The following is a 25,919-nucleotide window of genomic DNA, read 5'->3' as shown; positions in this document are numbered from 1 at the left end:
CCAGGGCTCTCTCAGGGTAACTTCTGAACAGTGTTCCACAGTGAATCTGCCTTTCCTGACCCAAAGTGCAAGCTTTCTAGGATGAATGTGTATTTCCTCTCTTGTGATGATTTTTAAGCTTCTAGACTCCGATCCTCTACCCCCACACATTATGGGAAAAATGGAACAATGGTCCAATGGGAAAATTTCACATATTCTGAGCTATAGAAAAGACACAAATATCAAAAATGTCTCAGAACATTTTTATTACGAGTCCTTGTTTGCTTTTACAATCTAAAAGTAAAGCACTTTAAAAAAATAAGAAAGCCAACAATTATAAGATTATGCAGTTGCCACAAACTACTTTTGGAAAAATATTAAGCATAAATAATTTTAAAAACAAATATAACATTATTTGTGTGTAATGGCTAACGATAGCCTTTATTTAAGTATTGTAGTTTATGTATTAGGGGATAAATGGAGAGTTCTGAGTTATTAAAATTTATTGCTTCTCAATGACAACCCCTATAACAAATGAGTGTACTTAGCACCCTGATTTTGGTTTCTACCTAGCATTTTCCACAAAAATGATCACAGCATTCTGGGGAAATGGTTGGTTCCAGGCAGAGGAAGGAAATGTGGCTATTAAATTAAAGCATTTAAATGCAATTAAATTGAAAATACTGTTCCTCAATAGCACGAACCACATTTCAAGGGCTCAGTAGCCACATGTGACTAGTGGCTACCATATTGGACAGCAGCATATTGGACATTTCCATCATTGCATGGGTTCTATTGGACAGCACTGGCCTAGAGATTGACAGACTTAAAAACCAAATGCAATGTGTAAATTGTTTCAATTTGATAATAACAAGGCTCTTTTATATAACAAATAATAACAAGGCTCTTTTCTGGATTAATGGGGAAATCTAACTATAGCTCGAGAATTCAAATCTTAAGGAATTATTGTTAATAATGTATGCTAATAGTATTAGGTTATATATAAAAATGTCCTTATTTTTAGATATACATCTGAAAGGATGTAAGAATAAAATGTTATATTATCTGGAATTTTAGAATGCTTCATTAAAAAATAGATGAAGTAAATATGGCAAAATGTTAATAATTGTTAAATCTAAATCATAGACTATTTTCTGTATGCCTATGTATGTTTGAGATTTATCATAACAAAATGTGAAACTCAGAGCTTCTTGTATTTCTAATGTTAAAATATCAAATGTAATTTACACATATTTATGTATAAGCATGTGCATATATATGTACACTAGAAGCTGAACCATAAAGGCCCAGTATCTGCTCTGTTTAAAGTATTATTGCCATAATTAGGTCAGGAATGATGAAAACAGAAATGACAAAACACAGAATTACAGTTACTGTGGACTTCAATAAACTGTTCTTCTACCTAAGGAAAGTTATTTAGACAATTACATAGTCAATTGCACTATTACAAGTGGCAAATATTGTTTTTTATGTTAGAAGTATCAGAATTTTAAAATATTTTAGGAATCATATTTAGTTGTTTTGATTAAAAGAGTATGATAAAAATATAAAGATTGGCTAAAATCTCACTTAATATTTGATTTACTATAAGTAGAAATTACAAAAGATATAGGGTATATAAGGTACTCTTAAGTCGAATGGCCAGGTCATGTAACAGAGGCATAATATGTTAAATAATACCAGAAATTTGCCTAAGTAGGTCAAATTATCACTGGAAACATATAATAAAGCATAACGTTGTAAACAAACAAAATTACCTAAAAGCCTATATAGATATTATTGAACTAGGATTTTATGAAGTATTTAGAATCATTTGATGCATTTTCCAATATTTATCACAAAAGCTTGAAACATTTTAGAAATCACGTGTTTCTATGGTATCAGATGCTAGATCTCCATGACACAAATCAGAGGAGATACTTGATGTGTACCATTCATTGATTTAATGAGTATTTGTTAAAAATGAATGTTATCAATTATAGCAGGTTATTAAAATATATTTGAGCAGATAAATCAGTAAACCATATAGTGCAGATAGAAGCATTGGCTCTAAAATTAACTTTCAGGTCTCAGTCATTGAGTTTAGTAGACCTGACAAATAGCACCTTCACCATGTGATATACATAGCTAGCTTAACCTCGGTATACAGATATTAGAATCTGTAGAGTGCCAAATATGACTCACTAATATGCTGGAAAATATAGATTAATAAAATAGAGCTACTACTTAATTTGAAGTTTCAAATGTAGCTAACATTTTCACTAAATAAAATATAAATATGTTGATAATAAAGTTCCATACTGATTTTTTAAAAATGCAATAGCATTAAAAACTTTAATGTAAACATTTGGACAACCTCTTTTATAAATACAGTTGACATTTGAACAACATGGGGGTTAGGAGCATTGATTCCTGTGCAGTCAAAAATCCACATATAGCTTTCGACTCCACAAAAACTTAGTCATTGCTTGGTATCTACAAGGAAATTGATTCCAGGACCCCCCCTCCCCCGCCCCGTGGATACCCAAATCCGCAGATGCTCAAGTCCCCTATATGAAATGGGGTAGATCAACGCATACAGTCTGCTTTCTGCATCTGCAGATTCCACTAACCACATTATTGAAAATACTGTTTTTCATGTGAGGTTGAATCTGTGGATGCGAAACCCAGGGATACAGAGAGCGGACTATATACAGAGAGTGCCAAAAAAATGTATACACATTTTAAAAAAGGAAAAAACTGTATTAAAATTATGCTGATGGTAACCACTTTGAGCAACTCTTGTAATTGCAGAAGTCAAATGTGACTTGTATTCATCTTTTGTTATTGGTATATATTGACTATTACAATTTTAATACAGTTTTTTCCTTTCTTAAAATGTGTATACATTTTTTTGGCACCCTTTTTATTTATTGAAAAAAAAAATCCACGTATAAGTGGACCAGTGCAGTTCAAACCCGTCTTGTCCAAGGGTCAACTATACTGACAACTTCGCGATTTTATATAATATATATATATATATATATTTTATATCAGTACCATCTTCAGCTCAATGTTTTTGGCTAAACACTGTTTGGTTAGGCCAAAAGCTTTTAAGTTTTGATTTTAGGAAAATAATCAGGGGTTTTCAACTTACATGATGATAACTACTTTTGTAATGGTAACTGTCCTCAAATATATTTACATGTTTGCTCTTTGAAATTTAGAATGCCCTTTTTATATACTACTATAAATGTAGGTTGAATCCCAGGCTAGGTTACTAAATAAACATAAAACTTAATTTATCTTAATGCATGAATAGTACCAGTCAAATTCTACGCTCTGGACACCAAGAGTCAAGTAATTTTGGAAGGAAGAGGGAAAGAAAACAAGGAAAGCCTGTCCTTCTGGAGCCAGAATCATCACTAGGTAAAACTTTTGAATAGCTACCTTTGCCCTGATATCCTTCTAACCGCTTTCTGTGTCCCTCTTATGTTGCTCGAGTTCATTCTTTTCCTCATTGCCCAATTCTTTGTATTTTTCTGAGCCTTCTGCACATGAGGCCTCACCAGGCTTGACTGACTCAGGAACAACTCCAGATTCCCCACAAGTGCTGACTTACCCCATCTACACTCCGTGGAGTCAACAGTCATGTTTCACTAAAGCAGTTGGATCAGATAGAAGCCACAAAGAAAGCAATCTGATTGACTTAAGAGACAAAATGTGCCTGTAGCCCGTCCAGCTGTACTTGTATTCCTTAATAAATAATGCTGAATATCACAAATACTTAAAAAGGGGAAGTTTTAAGATTCTCATGATTTGGAGAGAGAAGGCCTACCACCAAGAGAGAAAAGCCCTTTAAAAAGAAAGAGCAAGCTCTTGAAGCCTACACTCCATCCTGTTACAGTGCCTCTAACTCACAGTACAAACATGACTTCCCACTTCTGAACCTGGGTTCTCTATAGGCTCCAGGGTTTGGGAAGTTCCCCTCAGTGTAGCTCAGGGGGACAGAGAGGAGGCCTCTGCAGGTGGCTGAGTCCTGGCTTAGTTAATGTTGGGAACTGCTTTAAATAATTTAGGGGAGTAAATTTGCATTCTTATTTACCTTTGGCTCGGGATTAATTTGGGTTTTGTTGTATTTCATCAACATACCCTGACTTCAGAGTTACAAGGGAAATCTCTTCTGATATTAAAACCCAGCAGCAGATGGTCAACTACAGGTTAGCCACATGACATTGACATTCTTATTCTAATAGTCCAATATATCATAATTATTTGCAATCTAGTTCATTTCAAACTCCAATTAAAATCTAAATGGTGTCTGAGTTTTGATGGCTCAGTGATGGAGCATTAAAAAATTTTGGAACACAAAGTAAACTATACTAATAAACATTTTATAAAATATTGAAAAGCAGAAGGAGATATTGACATATGTGTAATACATGATCGTAGGCTCAGCACAGTAAGAAATGTTTCACTTCATCCTGCTTTGGGAACCTGCTCTAATAAAAAATTCCAGTGAGTCTCATATGAGTGGCAACAAGGAATTTCAGGAGATTTTTATATATCAAGAGTTGTTCAAAAGCACCACTTCTTGTCTAAAATATTTTTTAAAGAACCAAAAGAAGATGACAGTTTTCCAGCACATGATTTTTAAGATACCAATATTAGGATAGTAATTACCTGCAAGGGACTCGCCAAGGACCTGTTTTTAGGTACTGTAAATGCTTTGAGAACATTGTCTTCATCTTCTGATACTGGCGTCATTAGAACGGAACTTGTAAGAATATTCTAAAAGGAGAGGGAATAATTTGACATGTAAATGAGGTTGGATAACAGGAGAGCTGACACAATTCTGACACTGCAGATAGTAGATTACTATGATGTGATACACATGAGCAGGAAACAAGGCAGACGATTTGCCAGAAATTCTCTTCTCAACAAGCTAAAAGGAGCACTCAACTATGTGCTAACCCTAATCCCATGGTGGCAAACACCGCTAAAATAAAAAGCTAGGTAACATTTTGAAACAGCTGCCCCACATAGTTCTAGGCATGTGATAAGCATTCAAAAAAACACCAGTTAAATTAATTATTAAATACATGATTTTTAAAATGAAAGATCTACTAATCTCTGGTGAGAGAACTGTTTATTTCGCATACTGGTACAGAAATATGTTAGAGCTACAAATTAGCGGTGGTATAGTATAATGGTTAAAAGTATGGAATTTAAAACTAGACTTTCTGGTTTCTAACCCAGATCCACCACTTATTCACTGTATAATCTTGAGCAAATGACTAAACCTCCACATGCCTCAGATTCCCAGTTGGTATAATGGAAATGATTGTATTACCAACCTTGTAGGGTTGTTGAGAGGATTAAGTGAGTTAATGCATCCTAAAGCTCTCAGAATAGTACTTATCCCTTAGTACATACTGAATAAATATTAGCGATTGTTATTAGATTTGATTCACCACAAAGGACAACCATTCACTAATTACAAACTTAAAATATGGTGGTAACTAAGTGCTAAAAAGAAATGAGCTATCAAGCCATGAAAAGACATGAAGGAAACAAAAGTGCAAATTTTCAAGTGAAAGAAGCCAATCTAAAAAGGCCACATACTGTATGATTCCAACTATATGGCATTTTGGAAAAGGCAAAACCATGGGGACAATAAAAGATCAGTGTTTGTCAGAGGCTGGTGAAGAAGGAACAGTGACTAGAAGGAGCACAGAGGGTTTTTAGGGCAGTGAAACTACTCTGTGTGATACTATCATGGTGCGTACATGTCATAAATTTGTACAAACTTACTGAATGTATAATACCAAGTGTGCAACTTAATATGAACTATGGACTTTGGGTGATAATGATGTGTCATCGTTGGTTCATCAATTGTAACAAATGTACCTTTCTGTGGGGGATGGAGGTAAGGAGGGAGGCTATGTATGTGCAGGGCAGGCCGTATATAGGAAATCTCTGTACCTTCTGCTCAACTCTGCTATGAACGCTATTAAAAAAAAAAGGTTGGAACGCAAGCCATTCCGATTTTGTTACAACCAAGGGGATTTTCTTTTAGAGACCGGGGTGGCCACCATATACAGGGCATTTTGGAACCAAACGGGAGAAAATGAAACAGGAGGGAAATCCATTTTGGAGACCAATAAAATAATCCAAAGAAGGTGGTAAAATTTAACATTCTTTTTCCAGGGAAAAATTATTATTCTTGCATAACAGCGGAAATTTTAAATTGGAAAGGCCCTCAAAATCCAAAAAAATTAAAAAATGAAAAATCTGCAATGGAACAGAATCTATTTCCAATACATAAACCAAATCGCAACTTATATTCAACATTAATCATCATAAGAAAATAATCATGTGAGAGAACATTTAGATTATGCACTCAGGAGTGCTGAAACCACAGTAGCCCACATTCCTCACACAGAATTCTGTGAGGCACCAACATCTCATAACATGGGCGTGTACTTACTGGCACATCGGCCACAGGCGAAGCCTGTGTGAACAGCTGAGTGTTCAGACTCTCCCCTTCCCAGTGGTTTGAGCAGAAGAAGTTTCCTGCTTTATCAGTTGGAGATTCCACCTAAAAGAAACAGGAAGTGCTTTGTTGTTTCTAGAACTAGAACTTCCCATGAAACATTTACACTCAAGAGTAAATTTCTATAAGATGAATAAGGTATGATACGTAATATGGTAACTACAGTTGATAACACTGTATTGTATAACTGAAATCCGCTAAAACAGAACTTAAATGTTCTCTCTCTCTCTCTCTCTCTCTCTCTCTCTCTCTCTCTCTCACACACACACACACACACACACACACACACACACACACACACACAAAGGTAAATATGTGAGGTGATGAATGGATTAATTAACTCATATATCAAATCATCATACTGTGCACCTTAAATATATTATAATTTTATTTGTGTCAATTATATCTCAATTAGGCTGTAAACAAAAGAGTCAATTTCTGGCCTGTCTCTTAAACACGTATCTTTATATGAAAATAAATTCAAGGGGCACACTATCTAACCTGTTTGAAATATTTCTTGCCACCAAGCTGAAACTTTGATCCTTGCAAGCTGGATTCCCTTTCTTTTACACTATGAATTAAAGATACCATTATTTTAATTTAAATTGCAATTCTTCATGATATCTGAAAATTAAATATCTATGCATCAATCATCTATCTATTTATGTATCAGTGATTTTTATCACCATACAATAAAAAGCTGCTTCCTTCTCTTTTCCTTTATCCTCTCCAGCACATTGTCTGCTCAAACACGAAGGAGATAGGACTGGCTTGGCTTTCCAAATGAAAGGTCATGTGCTTGCAGTCTGGGAGTACCTCTTAACTGCACCTTGTATGGAAAGCTTATATGAAAAGTGGTGTTGTTACACAGTGCTGATGTCAGGCACCTCAAGCTGCCCACAAGAAACATCTTGAGTTTACCTCTTGTTTGATCTTCTTTAGTAAAGGTGGCCCATTTTCTTGAAACTCAGTAACAATTCCAGATTCATCAGATTCCTGTTTGATCACATCCTGTAGGTCTTCTACGAGATGAGATGGTGTCTGAGGCTGAAGAGAAGAACGGGTAGGTTTGCATCAGAGGAAAATTTCTGTCTGAACGAAGAAATCAACGAAACACAAGAATTTTATGCACAAACTTACTAGCATCTTCAGGGGACCGTATTTAATTTCTTGAGCTGCAAGTGCATGCTTGAATGGTGTAGGAGTTCTCGGAGAGCTCTCTAGGATTGACCTTTTGATAGCTGGGGTTCTAAAACTTTAAAAAGAAAAGTAGTGTTGGTTCAATATAAAACAACATATATGCCCCTTACATTGCTCTACCTATTAAGTTTAATATTTTTCTACTGAATACAATAAACTCTATTACTGATATGGAATTGAGGGTGCTGATTAATCATACATGAGTTGTTAAGAAAAAGATATGTTCACCACATATTTTCAAATATTTCAAAATATTTATACCCCAAAGACTAAGAGCGTTGAAATATTTTTCATCTTTCTTTACTCACTCTGAAGACACATCTACTGCCCCTAGGTCTTTATAATGACCATAAGCATTGTGAAGATATGATGTCATTTACAAATCAATTTTATCTATTCATTAAAGGGGGACCACAATAAAAAACATATGTCAATCTTTTAAAATGTACTTATACTTGGAAATAAGATTGCATTTCTCTTAATTGTTTCTTATAACACATATTGATGTTCTCTACCATTTCTTTGAACTGGTTAGGTCTTTATTGAATATAAATGACTGTTTAATCACCCCTTGGCTTCTAATCATATAATATTCCTGGGGATATTAGAAGAGGTTCTATCTATAGATAAATTTCAAAAAGAAAAAATAAAATTAAAAAATGTGAACCAAGTAAAGAACCATTCTCATTCTTATTCTGAAGTTTATAATCAGAGAGAAAATGAGGTTGAAAATCTTATTTTCAGTGAAGGAGAAAAGGCCTTACAACGAACAAACAGAAAAACTGAATGGAAAAGTTATATGAAAACTATCTCTGCATATGTAGGTAACTTTGCAGTGAACTACAAAAGGTAATTTATTCTATCCTCCCATCTTCCACCTCTAGGAAGCTGTCACATGCCCAGGACAGACATATACAATGTGGAATACACATGGTTGTGTATATACAAGTGGATCAGCAAAATTATATACATATAAATAGATCAGACATTCAGGGACTATGTTCCATTAATTAAATATAAGTAAGATAAATAATTTGATTCATGAACCAAGGACTTACATAGTATTTTCCCTTTGAGTTTTCACAGTCTGGTCTCTATGAAATGGTGTTGTAACAGTCAATTTGTGACCATTGAGAGGGGTGGAAGTTAAAGAAGGCATTTCCAAGTCTAAGTTTTCATGATTACTGGAAGTGTTTAAGAACTAAATATGGGAAGAAAAAAAATGACTTAGATTAAACAGTGATTCTTTATTCAGCCCAATTTAAAAATCACATCCACACCCAGATAACAAGTAGTTATGCTTTACTGACCCACTATATAAAATAATAAAGATAACAACATGTAGTGTTGGACAGGGCATTATTTTATTTAATTGAGCACCCAAGAGTTGGATTGTTATTTCAAAGAAACAAAATCTAGGGTCAATGCTTGAAAAACTTGCAAAATCCCAAGAACATATTCTCAATAAATGACACTTGCCATTAAAGAGAATGAGATGCACTCTTTAGTAAGATTAAAAGTGTTAAAGTGATTTTTTTGGAAAGCACGTACTGTTTTTCTTTCATACCCTGCTTTCTCTCTTCAAAGATCTATGGACCACTATCATAGAAGGTTTACATTATATGGAAAATTATTGAATAATAAGCTGTGTATCTCAGAACACTAATATTCTGGGAAAATAGGTATTCCTCAAATGGTTCCAAGATAAAATAAGTTTGAGAAACGCACAGATCATAGTCTCCTCCTGGGAATTCACAATGCATATCAGTGTATTAAAAACTCCGAGAGGTCCTGCAGTAAAGGAACCAAGTTTTAGCTTTGCTTGATTCAATGTTTCCCAAACTTACATGCTCATGTGTTTAGATGTTTTTCTGAAACATCTATTAAAGTCTAACAGGACTAATATTCTCCAGAACACAATTTGGAAAATAGAAGGAAAAGAAAACAAGATAATTTTTTTTGGTGAGTGCATCATTTGTTCATACTTAAAGCTGTTCTCAAAACAAACTCACATAATTGGAAAAATGTTTTAAAGTTCCAAATTATCTATTAACTTCAATTATTTTAATAATTAAGAACCATAAGTCTCTGATAAGAATTATAATTTCCATGCTTTTAAAAAAAATATATGAAACAAGGATATTCATTAGCAAAAAACTCTTTGGCACAATTCCAAAGAGTCGATGTTGAGAAATTGAAATTAAAAGGTAAATTGTTTTCCTTAAGCTTTTGTTTCTCAACCTCTTCCAACACGTTTCCACTTGAAGATGGATTGAAACCTTTAAAATTTCTAGTTGCAACCCAGATATATAGTTTGATCCCCTCCTCTCCTGGGTCAGTGAATCACATAATAAGTGAACAAAGGAAGAAAATCTGTAAAAGTTTTTCAAGGGAGGGAGGAGACAGGAGAAGAGGAAGGGGTAGAAATGTTAAACTTTAGCATTGAAGGAAATAAAAGCTCATCTCATGCAACTAACCATCTTTCAAATCAGCAAAAAGAGAATTATGACAAAATCATCAGTCAACCTACAGACCGCCTAAACTTAGGGAGGCAGTATGACTTAGCAACAGCTAGGTTTGACAAGAGAATGAAATTAGTAAGGGCAAGAGTAATTAGTCACTTGTTCCAAAGGATTAATTTCTAGATTATTAAGGCTCAATTGTCTGTTGAAAATTAGTAACAGCTGTGCAGAAATTGTGCTCTACCTGCGAGGGGGAGAAAGGCAGGCTTTTGACAGGGGAACGATTGGGAGTTGAAGAGCTGACGTCAGCCAGTATGAAGGAGCTAGAGTGTCCAGTGGCTAAGGGGCTGGCCTGGCCCCACGTTTTTCGAAGGATGACCAGTGGAATTGTGCTGTGCCTCGCAGAAGGTAAGGGCTTGAGTGGGTCAACTGCACCCTCACTCAACTTGTGTTTATTCGCTCGTGGGCTAGGCTCTCCTGCAGGTCTAGTCACATTGCCCTCTCTTTGCTGGAGCTGTAGGGCTTTGCCTGCGTGATGTTGGCTAGGTGGAATATCTGCTTCTTCAAAGAGTTCAAAACTGCTGAGGTCACACCATGATGAAGAATCCTGAAACAACGTGGGAGGCGTAGAACTTAGAGACAGTGTGTGCGTGCTGTGTGCCATCACCTGAAACACAGCACTGAGAAAGGGATGCTGAATGCAACAACACCTGGCCCCCTCGTTTGGCTTCATGAGAAACAGCTTCAGGATTAACAATTGTTGGGGCGCATAGCAGGGTAGGTCGGCCATGCTGCCTCAGGGCTCATCCTACAGGAGCGCTGCTGCTACCTCCCCATGCTCTATCATTTGCATGCAATCCAAAGCGGAAAGAAACCCTTTTCTAGATGGCACCTTTGGCAATGTGTATTCTCTGTCTGATGGGTATACAATAAAGGCTTTTTAACCAACTGGGAAACAAAGGAAATAAATTGAGTGTCTGCTTTTGAGGTGCTGAACTCAAGTCTGTTTCACTAAAGATGGTCTGTCTCAGTGAACCCATTGGGACTGGCAATCAAAACTCAATGCTTTACAGAGAAAGCCATGCACCACCAATGAACTTATTACCTCTTCAATTACCACTTGCTTTAAGTTCTGAGTAAACATAATTCTTAATGTTCTATCCAACAGCAAAGTACAATTCTCGAGAAACACGAAGAAGTAAACAAAGTAAAAGTTAAAAATAACTCAAACATCATTCCCATAACCCAAGCTCTGCTTATAGGTCATTAACTTCACTATTTTTCAAAAATATGCATTTTGAAGGAAATGGGTGAAAAGCTACCTTTTATCTGGGTAGCCTATGAAATCAGATCTTTGAGAAAACATACACACAAAGACTAGAATTATACTTTTACCTTTACAGTAATATATGCTCATACCATGATATTTGCTATATAGAAAATGGCAATGAATTGAGAAATTGGTTTCCTCATTCCCCTTCTAAAAACATTAACTCGCCTTAACAATTCTACTTACAGAATCTATAAATTGAAGTGTTTCTGCAAATTCTAAGAGGTTCTTAACATTATCCAGAATGGCTCCTTGGTGGACGATCATACACCTTGCTGGAGAGGCACTTTCTTCAGGTAAGCAGTCAGGGTCCACAGGGAGAGATGGGGTGGAGTGGTGTTCTTCCAAACAGGAAACAGGTGCACTGTCTCCATGAGGTCTGGTGTGGTCGGCGATGGTGGTGCTGTGCCACCCGGGGTAGCTGCATGTGTGGTTCTGTGTCTAAGGAGGGGGGTGGGGGAATACAGAAAGAGCGAGGAGAAGAAAGGGAGAAGGAACTTAGCAATGAAGTTGCACAAGGTATCAGATGCTGTTGGAGGAAAGATAAAAGTAGTTGCATCATCCAAAACTTGCGCCTATTAAACAGTTGTCAAGATGTTTCCTTTTATCAATTGCAGGGCCTTGCTTTTTAGTAGTGGTGTAGTCTGTCACCTACACGATTACCTGAATTGCCATCATTTTGTTAAAAATGCAAATAGAGGGACTATGTTACAAAGCACAACTTTTCACATGCAGTGTTGTAACATTTACTGTTAACAGTATTTCCAACAGGATCACATATGTTTGCAGTAAATTAAGAATTCTCCGGTTCTCTTTCTCACCTACAAAAACGCTGGATGATTCAAGTCAGAGTTGCTTTTATCTGCATCTATTATTGTTGCTGCTATCCCTTTCTCATGCTAAGGATTGCACTGATGCAGCCCAAGGGCTGCCAAACAACGTGGTTAGGAAAGCAGAAGAGCAAATTAACAGAAGTCTCCTTTCAGCATGATCATGCAACAGGAGAAATTGCAAAACAAAGTTAAAAAGTGGTCAAACATAAGCACATAATCATTTTATCATTTAACCAAAAAAAAAAAATTCACTCCTAAGAATACCTACTATGTATCACATCTCTTTTATTCTCTTGGCTGGTTAACTATATAGGTTACAAAGTACAAGCTGCTTTCCCAATTTGTTGCCCAATCACTAAAAAAAGATGTCAAAATTCAGCAATGATCCACATAGCTTTCATACATCCAAACAAAAGAGAGCAGCTAATGTTATTTACGGAGGGGTTATATATGTCTTTTTCATATGTATACACTGAACATGCATCAACTCACATTTGAAATTATAAAGTATGAAAATCTAGGTCAAGAAAAATGATAGAAAAAAGAAAAATTTAAATATGCACCACATACAAGGCTTTGTAAAAAATGCATGGTTTCATTCCTTTTATCTCTGCTAGTTATTAAATTTATTACAGTCCTTCTGAAAAAAAAATCAGTGATGACAATCACAACTAGGTGTTGAGTTTCTATTGCAACAACCAAAGGACTACCTTCAATTTAGTCTACATTCTGCTACCAACTGTGTTTTATTACAAGCAACTTCTCGTGTTTAAACATTGTTAGTGGATATATAGTCTTGATTCTGTAATATTTAGAAGAGAATGGAAAAGATACAGAAGAGCACTGCAGTAATGCTGCTATCCCCCATTCAAGCCCACGGTGACATGCTTACTGGTAGCGCCTGCTGTCCTTTGAGCTCATTCTCAGTTGACATCAGGAGCATCTCTAATTCCTTTATTCGCTTTTCTTTCTCAGGGTCTTCATCATTATAGTGTCTCTGAAAAGGGAAGGGAGACAAAAAGGCAAGGGCCTGACTGGAAGCTGTAAATGCAATGGCTCTGGCCTCTAGTCTTGAGGGACCACCCAGCCCAAAGAGCCACGGCATGAAACCAACGCCAACTGAGCACGGCCACCGTAGAAATCTTTGTGAATGTTATGCTGGATGTAAGGGAGCACTGTGACATCTGAGGCTGGAGTGGATGCTGACTGATGAGTCGTTTCAACTTGTGACATCAGAGAATCAGAGAATTCCTGAGCAAACTCACTCTAGAGGTGAAGATTGGTAGATGGCTGGCTGGAACTCCACCCGCCTCTCCACTCTCCCCTTCTCTTTTTACTTTAGTTGGTCAGGTGAACACAAGTGTTTAGATGGAAATAAAGCATGTCTTAAAACGGCGCCTTAAACAGCCAATGAAATGACCTTAACGTGATTTTACCTGGATGGCTGCAGCAGCTGGCTGTGGGACGTTGACTATATTGACATGTAACGCTACAGGATACGGGACATGACTGGAGACCTAGACAAACATGCAAAACAAAGGCCAAGTCATTCACGGTTACATATACTTCGGGGAGCTTGGCTTCCTGAGGTTTTACTCTAGGACTAAGAAAGAAAAACCAAAAACACTTTACCCATCAAATTCACTCAACAATAAAAAACAAAACAAAACAAAACAAAACAAAACTCTAATTTGAAATGTTATCCAGGCCTTTAGTAATGACTAAATAGCTAAAGCAACATAGTAAAAGAAATTTAAAGTGCTCTTTGATCCTGACAGGAAATATTACTTAATTAGAGAGAAACACAATGGAAAACAAATCTAAATTACATTCATGAATGTATGGAAGGAGCTTTGATGGGAAAAACTGATGGCACTGGCTGTTTATAAAAAAAAATATTTCTCTGGGTACAATATGAGTTTTAATAAATAGCACAGAACCTCTTATGACAGTTCATTCACCTGAGACTTCTCTGAAGTTTATAGTCGAATACGTGAAACAGAGGAGAGTAAAAGCTATTTACAAATATGTTTTGCATAGAATTTGCTTCTGAGCCCCGTATTCTTGGGTTTCACCATTTATTATTGCTAATTTTAAGACTGAAGTTTCTTGATATTTTTGTTTCTTTATTCTTCTCTTTCCAGCCACTAGCATTATTTCTTTCCCTAACTATCAATATCAATAAATGAAGAAGGAATCACACTGATCCAAGGATAAAAGGAGACACCAGAGAACAAAGGGTGTCCTAAAACTGCTCCTGACTCAGAGTAAGAAGGTAAAAACTTATGCAGTGAATAAATTAAGACGTTTCTGCTCCATCACTACCAGAATGGAACTTACAATTATCTGTCGAATTTTCATGTCAAACTATCTCCTCTTTAAATGCATTACTACATTCACTTTCATTTGGGGACAGAAAAACATTAGACTATAGCTACAGCCCCATTCCCCCATTCTTCTTCAGCAGGAGCTTGTTAAGTAAGTTTGCATTCAAAAACCAACTTCCAATTCGATTTGAAGAAGCTTTAGAATCGAACAACTTGGATCCTAATCCGCACTCTCTCTCTGAGTTGTGTAACCCTGGACAAATCATTTAACATTCTCATTTCCGGAAACATATCAGGAATAACAATACCTACCCCTTTCTGATCCATCCTGACCCTGTTTATGAAAGCTCTCCGAAAACTATGCAGCTGTAAGGTATTATTACCTGGAGCTAAAATAACCATCTCTCTCATTACACAGAATTCTCAGGAGTGGCTTACATTTTGTGCTTCAGAAATGTGGTAATAGGAATAGTCATTGTTCACTGAGGGCTGGCCAGTTGGAGGGAGCTGAGCTGCAGGTAGAGCATGAGCAAAACCCATCAAATGACTGTTTTTCTGGAAACTTGTGGCCACTGTTGGCTGGTTGGCTTTGGAAGACTCCTGCAGATAACCTTCCTGTTCAACCTTCCGACGCATTGTAGAATTCCAGTGGTTCTTGATAGCATTATCAGTTCTGCACAGAAATATATCACATACAAATTTTACAAACAAAATTTCCAATTCAGATTAGAGTTAATTGACAGAAAACTGTTTCTAACAGAGACCTTTTCTTTTGGTCCACTAATAGTGTCTTTTCTTTTGAACTGTTTCAGCCTTCTCTAACCTTCCCCTATTACCTAATTAAAAGTCCATAGATTTCCCTTCATGGCATGCTCTGGAACTGTAGTTTTCCAAACAGTTTGAAATCCTTTAACCATTTTGTTTCCTTGATAAAAGAGTATTTTCAGTACAACAGCCCTTCATGTTTATCCTGACTGTTCGTGGAACAAGACTCTAATACAATTTAAAGTTTCACTTGTCTTAGACAATCATTCCTTTGACTTTTCTGGGCCTCCATACCATAATAGGCACTCAGTAAAGTTTGGTGAATAATAATGATGCTGCTACGGCCTCACTGTCCTCTCTTTATCTCAAAAGATAGCCAGAAATTTTGAGTGGAAAAAAAACTCCCACCTTTTGGAAACCACCTCAAATTGTTCCCTATCCAGAAAGAGGCAAAAATGGAAAAATGGGGTCCAGAAGAGAGAGATGCTAACTCCCAATATGTTTTCAAACTGCAAAGCATTTTTACTGAAGTCTTTCAATTCTCAGGAAAGCTGTTTCTCAATTCATAAAAAAAAAAAAACCGTTTCAAGCCTCGCTTTTACTATTTCTATGGGGGGTGGGGAATGTATGCTAAAGAAAGAGGAAGTTCAATCGCCCCTTAAATTTTTAGACAAATCAACAGTATATCCTCTCAGACCATATGGGAGAAAAGGTCCCCTTTTATCAACCTCTTGAATTCTCTAAGCTTATACTGAGTCACAAGGGAGGAAATGCTTTGAAACATCACAAGAAAACACTACATAAACCATCAGAGCCATGGCCATCTTTGAGATAACCCTTTCGGATTATAAAGCTCAAGAATAAAAATATTTTCAATATTTCCTATCTTACATTACTTTTATGGAAGCTTCATTTAAAAAGGATCTTCCAAATTAAACAAAATCTGTTATAACTGTTTAAGAAGGGAAAGTCGCAAAAATGAGCTTCCATACATGTCCCTCATAATGAGGTAATTTTTGTGCCATTCATGAAAAAGAAAGCATAACTGCAATATTATTTAAGAGCCTGGAAGCAGTATTATAATTACATAAATACATTATTTCTTTCTTCAAAAGAAAATAAATTAAGCCAAATGGTATAATGAAATGCTGGTATCAGGAAAATGGTAGCCGAGTTCCTTCTGGTCAGTTAACCAGCCATGTGAACTCAGACCAGAGACAAAATATCTCGGTTTCCTTCTATGCATTTAGAGTTTTGTAATTTACAAAGTGCTTTGACACTTTTTACTTGATGCTAACACTGGTCCTGTGAAGTAGGTTGTTACTCATTTTAAAAATGGGGAAATTGAGGCTGAGGAAAGCTCAATGTTGGCCCAAAGTTCACTGCTGGGTAGATTCTGGAAGTACTAAGCCAGATCAAGTCTAAGATCTCCTCCAGTTCTAAAGACTACGTATCTGGTTTATCTACTGAAACGCGATCGATGGAATGCAATTCGTTCACCATACATTTAAAACAGATTGTTCAATACCCACTCCCTCATTCTTCCCAATCAATATATTTTTTGACATATTATTACCGTCCAGGCAGTAGCTTTGCGATTTCTGCCCATCTGTTCCCCAGTCTCTTGTGTGCCTGGTAAATAATTCTGTCTTCCTCTTCTGTCCAGGAGGTTTTCTTAACTTCTGGATTCAAGTGGTTATGCCACCTCTCCCTACATTGTTTTCCAATTCTCCCTTTTAAGTGCTTGGCAATAACAGACCAACGTTTCGGACCGTATTTCTGTACAAGCTCTATCACCTTCAGATAAACACACAAAAATAACCTATGTTTTAATGTTATGTAATGAGTCAGTGTAATCATTCTTCAGTGTTACAAGATCTTTAGAAAATTTCTAAAAATCTGCTTTCATTCATTGGTAAGATGGGAATAGAGTCCTCTGCTTCCTGTTTGCACACTTTACCTGTTTCCTCAAGTTGGGAAACATTTAACAAAGATGTCTGGGGAATATTCTTAACTGTGATTCACATACCAGTGAACACCAAACTTACTCTCTGATCTTCTTCTTTGGTCCAAGGACCCTTGATGAGCTCAGGGTTTAGGACTTTCTGCCATCGGTGCTGGCACTGCACATCTGTTCGATTCTAGACAAATAAGATGAAGTATGTATTGTCATATGGATATGATGTGATAAGTACAAATGAAGACTTTGTTGTAATATGAATCATACATTGATAATAATGCACAGTGAAAGCATTGAAGAACATTCTAGCACATGTTTTGAGAGCCCACCTATCTCTCATTACTTGCAGCTAAATAATATACAAAGAATATATCAAATTGCCTCTAAAATTAGGAACTCCACATCCTGAGGGCAACAGTCCTGCCGTGTGAACAAAAGGACCACCCTATTGCATATATGGCTGTCAGTTTAACTTAATCTTAACCTCAGTCTGTTGCATGTGGAAGTACCTACATGGAGTAAGACTAAGCCTTTTTAGAGATTCCATATTAAGGTCAGGCTTTTAAGGAAACCCATTGTAAATGACTCCCATTCAAACTAAGAGATGTTCTTCAATTTAGGACCACAAGTGTTAATATTGCAGAACAGAGGTAAATAAAGATAGGCTCTACCTTTTAAGAGCTTGTAATCTTATAGAAGGAAAAGGCAAATATATCATTAACTAATAGAAGGCAGAATTTGATTCATAGTCAAGAAAGGAACCAAAGCAAAATGATATTGGGGTGGGAAAAGGATCATTTCTGTTGGAGAAGAAATTATGTTTCCTTAGGAGGAGTCTGGAAAAGCTCTTGATTCAGGCTTTGAAGGACAAGAAGGAAAATCACCAGGGACCAAAGTCCAGAGAAGGGAAAGCAGAAATGAATTCAACTAAACCTGCTTACAGAGAGGAAGTAGGAAACCGAACTGGAGCTGTGTGTTGGGGCCATGTGGGAAGGCCCTGGTGTGCAAGGTCGAGGCAGCACATTTAATTTGTGAAACTAAGTCACTGTTGTTGGTTTTGAAAAGATAAGGTACAGCTGCATCTTAGGAAGCTCCATCTGCCAATGGATGGAAAAGTGGAAAGCTACAAGTGGCGAAGGCAGTTAGGAAGCCTTATAATCATCCAGAGAAGAGAGAAGAGGACCAGACCTGTGGAAAAGGGAGGGGAATGAAAAGAAGGGACTGATGACAAAGGAATTCCAGAATCTTTAGTCACTGCTCGGATGTGGGGGGGATGAGAAGTGAACTAAGTGTAGAGAAGGACTCCAAAATTTTAAACTGGGGTACCAAAAGGATAGCTATTAAAAAACTAGAAAATTTCAAAGAAGCTGACTTGGGGAAAATAATCACAAGTTAAGTCATCTACCATGTAACAAATCGTCAAAATACTAATTTATATTGTCCTAATAAATAAAAAAGATAAAATAAGAAGCAAACATTTAAAAATATTGTAAAAATCCTTTAGCAATCTATTTAGAAACCCAATTAGATGCATTACAATATACACGGTAAGTTACGGATGAGGCATTTCTTCCCCTACTTCTTATATATGAGCAACTATGTAAGGTGTTAATATCCTCTCCTAGAATATCTTACTTAAATCTTTTGGGGAAGATTTCTTTTTACAGAAAGAAAGCATTAATAACTTACCGGGAGATAATTGGCAATAACTTTCCAGTCATCTGTTCCATTCTGTTCCACCAGCTTCTTTAGTTTTTCATCCTAAGACATTTAAAGGTAATCCTAGAATATCAGTCATTTACTGTATAATTCTATTCAAGTTAGAGTAAGAGGGAACCAATCCAATAATCCAATCCATTAAAAAACAAACAAACAAACAAAAAAACCTCTCAAAAATACCCAAATACAACAGACACTAATGTAATATACTGGTTCAGAACATAGATTTATTTAAAGGCAGACAGACCAAAGTCTGAATCTTGACTCAGCTATTGATTAGTTGTATAAGCTCAGGTACATCATTTTACTTTTCTAGACCTTAGTCTTTTTATCTGTACAATGGAAATGCTGATAACAACAAGGTTATTTGGGGGTTACATGAAGTAACTATGCAAAACATTTAGCATACTACCTGGCTCACTGAATGATTAATATATGGTAACTGTTGAAAGTTTTACTCCATGGGGGAAAGCAAATTGAAATCCAATGTTAGATTCAAGACATTTAGCTATGGCACTAGATAGAATCTCTAGTAAGAAATAGTTCAACCTCTATTTAGTTTGTTCAACCTCTTTCACATAAAAAAATGAAGATCACTTTTCTTTTTTTTTTTTTTAAGATTTTTATTGGGGAATTGGGGAGATGGGAACAGCGTTGGGGAATTGGGAGAAGGGGAACAGACAAGTTGCTGTCGTTTTTTTTGTTGTTGTTCTTCAGTCTAGTTGTGGAGGACGTTGCTTCACTGGCCCAAGTTGGTACCATCATTGCGCTCTTCCCCGGCGAGGCAGATCAGTCGCCGGCTTCTGGACGGCCGCTCAATGCGGCTGCTGGCCGCTCACGCTGGCTGCTGGCTACACGGTAGCCCATGGCAACCCACTGCCACAGGGGCTGCAGCCTACCGGCGCCGGCGACTCATGGCAGCCCAGCTCCAGGTTGAGCTGTTGTTCAGCATCTTAGCTGTAGAGGGCAGTGTCACTGGGCCTCATATGTGGGATCCGAACCAGGGCCCTCTGGCGTCCCAAGCCAGCTCTTAACCACCGCGCCACTCGGTCGGCCCGAAGATCACTTTTCTTAATTAAACTTGAAGGCATGTATGGTCTAAGAAAATCATTTCGTTTTTGTATCAATATATTCATAATTTAAATGAGGCCAAACTTATTATAATACAGAAGACACTAAACATCAGGGGAAATTTTTCAGTTCACAAGTGTCTTTTTAAACATGTTCCTAGAAGTGAAAAAGAACCCTCACATTTTTGCAAAGATAACTTGCACATATCACGTGGGTCCCTGGTACAACAACAACAGACGTGGGAATTAGGAAACCAGTGTTAACAACAGAACTTCTACATCTCTAAGGACCATCAAAGTCACAATCTTCATGGGTAAAATATACATTTCCCATGGACCTCACTGGAAATCCTGCCTGCCAATCAGGAGGAGCTCTGGTTTGAGTGAAGAAAGGTGAAATGAAATTGAACAAGAGTCAATAACATTCATTCTAACATAAAAGCTTAAAAGACTCAGTTGCAATTTTTTTTGAAACTTTAAAGCAAAAAAGCAAATTTTCCCATACATTAATAATTTTCTCCTTAAATATTTTTTCATTCCTACAAAGATCAAGCTTTTGGTAAGCTAGCAGAAAAAGAAAGGTGAGAAGCAGATATATCTCTATCCATTGTTGATTGCCTTTAGAACAGACATCCATGTATACAGCTTTGTGAACTATTTTACATTACATATTAAGAATGTTAAACGAATCCATCATAATGAGACAAGTTCTATGAGTGTTTGTTTTATTCGTTTGTTTATTTTGTTTTTGGATGTAGTAATTTATTCGTTTGTTCAGGGAACATTTGTTATTATGCCACTTTGTGTCAAGCAATTCTGGGTCCAGGGAACACAAAAATGAACAGACGTATAGCCCTGCTCTCAGTCAACTTGTAGTCTCCTGGGGTAGGCATGAATGTTACAGCAACAATAAATAAGACCATGTAGCCAATGATTGGAGGGTGCATCCAGCCTGTCTGAGGAAGTCAGGGATGCCTTCACAGAAGAGGTGGTATCTTCACAGGTAATGAAGAAGTAGTAAGAAGTTGTGGGGTAAAAGAGAAGAACAGAATAGGCAGAGGGAAACACAGATGAAGCATAATGTAAGAAGGAGAGGACATTTCAAGAACTACAAAGAGGTTGGAAATGGATGGTATTGTGTACATGTCGGGGAGTGGTGAGAGGTAAGCATGCTGCACAGGCAGGATAGGATAAGATTTCAAAGAGCCTGCTAATGAACTGGAGTACCTGCAGTTTAGCTGAAATTTTGTTTTACATAAATTTATACATTCTAGGTTTCCCCCCATGTTTTAAGGATGTGATTAGTTACCTCTTCCCTGGTCCACCTAGTTTTCCCCAAGTGACGCTTTCCAGACTTGGGAAGCAGCCCATCATAGTCATGGTCACACATCTCAATGTCTTCATCGTCCTCATCACTGCTATATATGCTGCGGAAATAAAAAATGGGCAGAGGTGGACTGAAACAAGAAGATTCAAACCATTGGGTTACAAAGCTTTTACAAAACTCCTCAACAATCTTTTCAGAGGTTGTGAAGATAAAACTTTGCAACTTGCACCACAAGATTGTTGTCGGCATACTGTTTCTCTAGTAATGGAAACTGGTTCTGCTGTTACTGGTATCCACAGATACGCCAAAGGACCTGGCACCTTCTCATTGCCCTGCATGTTTAAACCTGCTGTTACTGTTAGACCAGGGACAAGTTACACATTTGGCAACCTTCCAACCAATGAAGGTTTATGTTTAAGACTTAATGTTAAGGACAATAATAGGAACGAGAGCCCATGTCCTTAATATAAGTACATACTCAAAGCTTTGGCATACATCACATCATTTACATAATATTTCCCAAATACGATAAATATCTCAATTATGTTATTCCAATGGGACTGGTGTTTTATTAAGAGGAAAAAAAATTCAGGAAGTAATACACCCAACAATATAATTATAGCCATCCCTTAAAGATGAGAAGACTAAGAGAATCTAAGGATTTAAAAACCTGAGGAAGGACAAGATCATCAAGTGATCTAACTGCTTAATAAATAACATTAATATCAAACAGTTCAAAACTCCAGGCCAGGTTGATCCAACTTGTGGCCATGTTTACAATACTCAGTTTCCAGAGTAACTAAGTGAATAATTAGGCCACTTGACAGTCAAAATCTTACTTACTCTCTTGTTTTTTTTCTACGTCTCACTGAATGGTATTTGAAATATCATAAAATGTACCTAATTCAAAACTGAGGGATTCCCCCAGATGGGTTTAAAAAGAACTCATTACTGTTTTCACAAGAGCCTTTTCTGTTACCTAGTTCACCAAAACTATGAATTTTGATGACTTTTGAAGTAATTCTATACTTAATGTTGATTAATCATATACTGAATAATAGATGAGATTAATTTTACAGCCACAGTTTACTTAGTTATAATTTTACTTATAAAAGTGAAATGAGGAAAAAAATCATACAATCTTAGAAACCTCGCTAAAATTTAGCATTGTAATATTGAGAAACCCATGAAACTGAGACCAATAAAAATAACAATATAAAGCAATATCATGATGCAACTTATTATTTTCAAAAGGGAAATTTATATTCATAACAGGTTTGTCTTCTCAAACGAACTTATAGGTATGTATACATTTTCCACCCCTTATAAGTCAAGCAAAAGTGATCAGTAATTATAATAGTTTCCCTTTAATAAAAACACAAGCATCATAAGGTGAAAAAAAATTTTTGTAAGTCCAGAACTGTAGGTCACCATCTTTGGAAAGGTTCACCAGGAACTCCTTGGAAAGCCCCCAAATGAAGTGACACCCTTGTGAAATATCTGGGATACCAAGAAAACCAGAGTAATCTGAAACTGGAGTCATAGCTTCAACTCAATTTCACTTTTTAGATATGGCTGGGTCCGGAGATATAACATTTTCAGAATTGAGGACTACATTTTCCAAACTAGTAGTAACTGGGCACCTCACTCTTGGAAACAGCCCAACACCCAGGAACAAGCAACATATTCAGCGGTCTATAGGGGGCAGCCAACATCAGGCGAGAGTGAACAGGCACCAAATAGAACGACGGTTCTGGAGGCAAAGGTGCCAGTCCTAAATTCTGCCTCCACCTAGCTGCGTAACTTGGACAAATCACTTCCTCTCTCTCAGGACCTCAGTTCCCCGCTTATACCAAGGGCTTGGATTCTATTTCTAAGGTACTTTCCAGGGCTAATACATAATGATTCCATGTCTTCCGTGCCTCTTAAAACTTAAGCACAAAAGCAGAGACGTGCAAAAGCAAAGTCTTGGGGGGAAAACGAGATGTGTGACTTCTGCAGGTCCTGAAGGGCCATGAGGGCGAGCCCAGGGCTGCTCACACAGATCCTAGGTCCATCAGCAGGCCACGCACAGGGGCTTGCCTTTGAGATTTGCATGCGATTTCCTTGCTCTAAGTTGTCCCAGTCGCCTAAGCAGCATGATTAATTTCTACTAAGAACCTGAAATAACTTTTCCTTTATGGGCTCTGACAAGATCTCAGACCCAACAGTCAGAGAACTTTCAAAGGCTGATTTCAGGCTTGATGCACTCGACTCCCCCACCTGCTAGACCTGGTGTGGTTACAAGAGTACAACTATGAATATTACATTCTGTCAAGGAAACAAACCGTGCAAAGAAACGAAAAAGAAAAGAGGTGTTGGGGGTTGGGAAGAGGGAGGGGAGCGGGAGGAAGTGCCTTGTGGCCGCTACTGTGATTCTAGAAAGGGGGTTCAGACTCATTTCGCTGACCTGGTTAATAATCCTTGCCGAGTTGACTCTCGCTCTGCAAGAAACGGCTACGAGCCCGCAGCCGGGTTTCTCTTCCCCCTGAGGAAGGTTCAAGGCTCCCGCCCCTCCAGGCCGCCTCCCCTCTCCGCTACCTGGGAGCCGCAGGGAACCTGCGCGGCCCCGCCCCGCGGGGACAGCCAAGAGCTCCGGCCGCGGAGCGTCCACCGCGCCTCCTCCCAGCACCCCTTCCCAGCTCCCTCCTTCACCTCCTCCCGGTTTCTGCTCTCAGAAAAAATTAGGTGACCTCGGCTCTCTACTGTTAAGTCCCAAAAGCGAAGGTGAAACCACTTAAGGAGCAGCACCTCCGCCCCGAGCGGCCGGGCCCAGCGGTAGGCGTAGGGAGCCAGGGCCCCCCCAGGTCGCCTCCCTTTTTTTCTCCGGCCGCCAGCCATGCTTTGGTGCTGCTCCCCGCCGGGCCAGGCAGGGCTCGAGGGTGCTGCTGCCATGGCCCACACACCCTTGCTTTTTACAACTTCCCAACGCTGCGCGGGGACCAGCGACCGCCAGTTCAAAAGCAAATGAGTGCAAGAAAATCAAACAACCCGGGGAAAAGAAGTTGGATTTGCTTTGCCTCTAGGGACTTTTCCCCCAGAACCTCTTCGCGGGGGTCCGTCCTCCCGGACCACCTAAGGCGGTGGGAGCAGGCTGCGGGAAAGAGTGGCAACCTCAGTCGCGTCCACGTGTGCGCGCCGCGCCCGGACCTCCTGCGGAGGGGAAGAGCCCGCGGGGATTGCGTCCCGGTTGCGCGGCAGCAGCCTTGGGTGCTGCCCGCTTCCGTCCCTTTCCGTTGAATGGCAACAGTGACGGCCGCCGAGCTGGCCCGCGCACCCGGCAGCTCGCAGGGAGCTCCGGTGCGCCTATTCCGCGAAGTCCAGAGACCGGTGGATGCGGGAGCGCCAACAACTGACAGTTCGGACGACTATTTCCCACCTTCTCTGCTCCCTCAATCCCCTCCGTCCGGCCAAATTGTAAAGGGACTTCACCCATGCACCCCAAGTGCGGTGACATGTGCGGCGCGGGCGCGTGCGCAATGTTTGTATTAGAAATAAAAGCCTCCCAGAGAATAACGATTAGCACCTTCAAAACCAGGGCTTAAAACAATTTGCAACTGTAGAGACCGTTTTCCTCCCCTAAAATCTTCTTTCCAGCCGCCTGTCAGCTGACACTCTTCTTTGCCTCCAGAAAGAATGAATGAAATTTAAATGAACTACCTGCAGCTACTAAACAATCCGGCATTTTCCCTATACCTGCCATATGCTCTGCACTTCCAAGTCCAAACATATCGTAATGCATCCAGCAATTACGCTGCGACTCCCTCGCCGACACCCGCGGCATCAAGTCAGACCTAGTGGGCTCCCAGGGGCTGGCGGGCACCGCTGTACCCTCGGCTGGAACGTGCTGCTTTTTCTCCCCTAGAGAGAAATGTATCCCCGTGCAACTTGCAAAAGGAGCCGCAGGGCGTGCTTCCCGACGTCCTGATATATTTCCCGCATAGACTCTTCCATTCATCAGTCTCTTGAGCTGCTTCTGCTGCATAGGCAGAGGCTCTAGGTCCTTGCAGGATCTGACAGCCCGGCACAAGATCCGGGAATGAATTCCCACCTGCTATCCGGGAGCCTGGCGCCCCGCGCGCCCCCACCTGCGGCCGCCCGCCCGGGCACCCCGTTACCTGAGCCGGGGTCTCCGGGCCATGGCACGGCGGGCGCGGGGCTCCGCCAGGAGCCGCGGGGACCGCAAGGGGCTGCCGCCTCCCGCTGCCCGCCGCTTGCCTGCGTCCCTCCCCGGCTGCACAGCGGCGTTCCGCGCTGCCGGGGCGAAGTTTCTCAGGAGAAAGAGGAGGAGGAGGAGGAGGAGGAGGAGGAGGTCGCAGAGGAGGAGGAGAGGGAGGAGGAGGAAACAGGTT

The 25,919-nt window shown here is 38.9% G+C and overlaps 1 protein-coding gene across 5 annotated transcripts in view; it reads right to left on the bottom strand.

Moving 5' to 3' along the window:
* MYB (MYB proto-oncogene, transcription factor) overlaps positions 1-25,919 on the bottom strand; it is a 33,706-nt gene extending 7,787 nt beyond the window's left edge. Inside the window, exons 1-15 of one of the 5 annotated variants that reach the window (XM_019624690.1) lie at positions 25,686-25,919; positions 21,511-21,628; positions 19,102-19,173; positions 17,501-17,593; positions 17,029-17,249; positions 15,126-15,360; positions 13,797-13,877; positions 13,253-13,357; positions 11,714-11,968; positions 10,442-10,804; positions 8,794-8,936; positions 7,676-7,790; positions 7,457-7,582; positions 6,470-6,580; positions 4,663-4,770 (exon numbers count right to left, since the gene is read on the bottom strand). In XM_019624690.1, coding sequence (XP_019480235.1) covers positions 4,663-4,770; positions 6,470-6,580; positions 7,457-7,582; positions 7,676-7,790; positions 8,794-8,936; positions 10,442-10,804; positions 11,714-11,968; positions 13,253-13,357; positions 13,797-13,877; positions 15,126-15,360; positions 17,029-17,249; positions 17,501-17,593; positions 19,102-19,173; positions 21,511-21,628; positions 25,686-25,708 — 2,169 coding nt within the window. In that variant the 5' untranslated portion in view covers positions 25,709-25,919. Of the gene's footprint in view, positions 1-4,662; positions 4,771-6,469; positions 6,581-7,456; positions 7,583-7,675; positions 7,791-8,793; positions 8,937-10,441; positions 10,805-11,713; positions 11,969-13,252; positions 13,358-13,796; positions 13,878-15,125; positions 15,361-17,028; positions 17,250-17,500; positions 17,594-19,101; positions 19,174-21,510; positions 21,786-23,977; positions 24,077-25,685 lie in introns of those variants that run through there. The other 4 variants (XM_019624691.1, XM_019624693.1, XM_019624689.1 and 1 more) reach the window with 4 other exon arrangements.

The sequence above is a fragment of the Hipposideros armiger genome, unplaced genomic scaffold (assembly GCF_001890085.2).
Source record: "Hipposideros armiger isolate ML-2016 unplaced genomic scaffold, ASM189008v1 scaffold_600, whole genome shotgun sequence".
Taxonomy (NCBI): Eukaryota; Metazoa; Chordata; class Mammalia; order Chiroptera; family Hipposideridae; genus Hipposideros; species Hipposideros armiger.
This window is presented reverse-complemented; position numbering and strand designations above follow the sequence as displayed.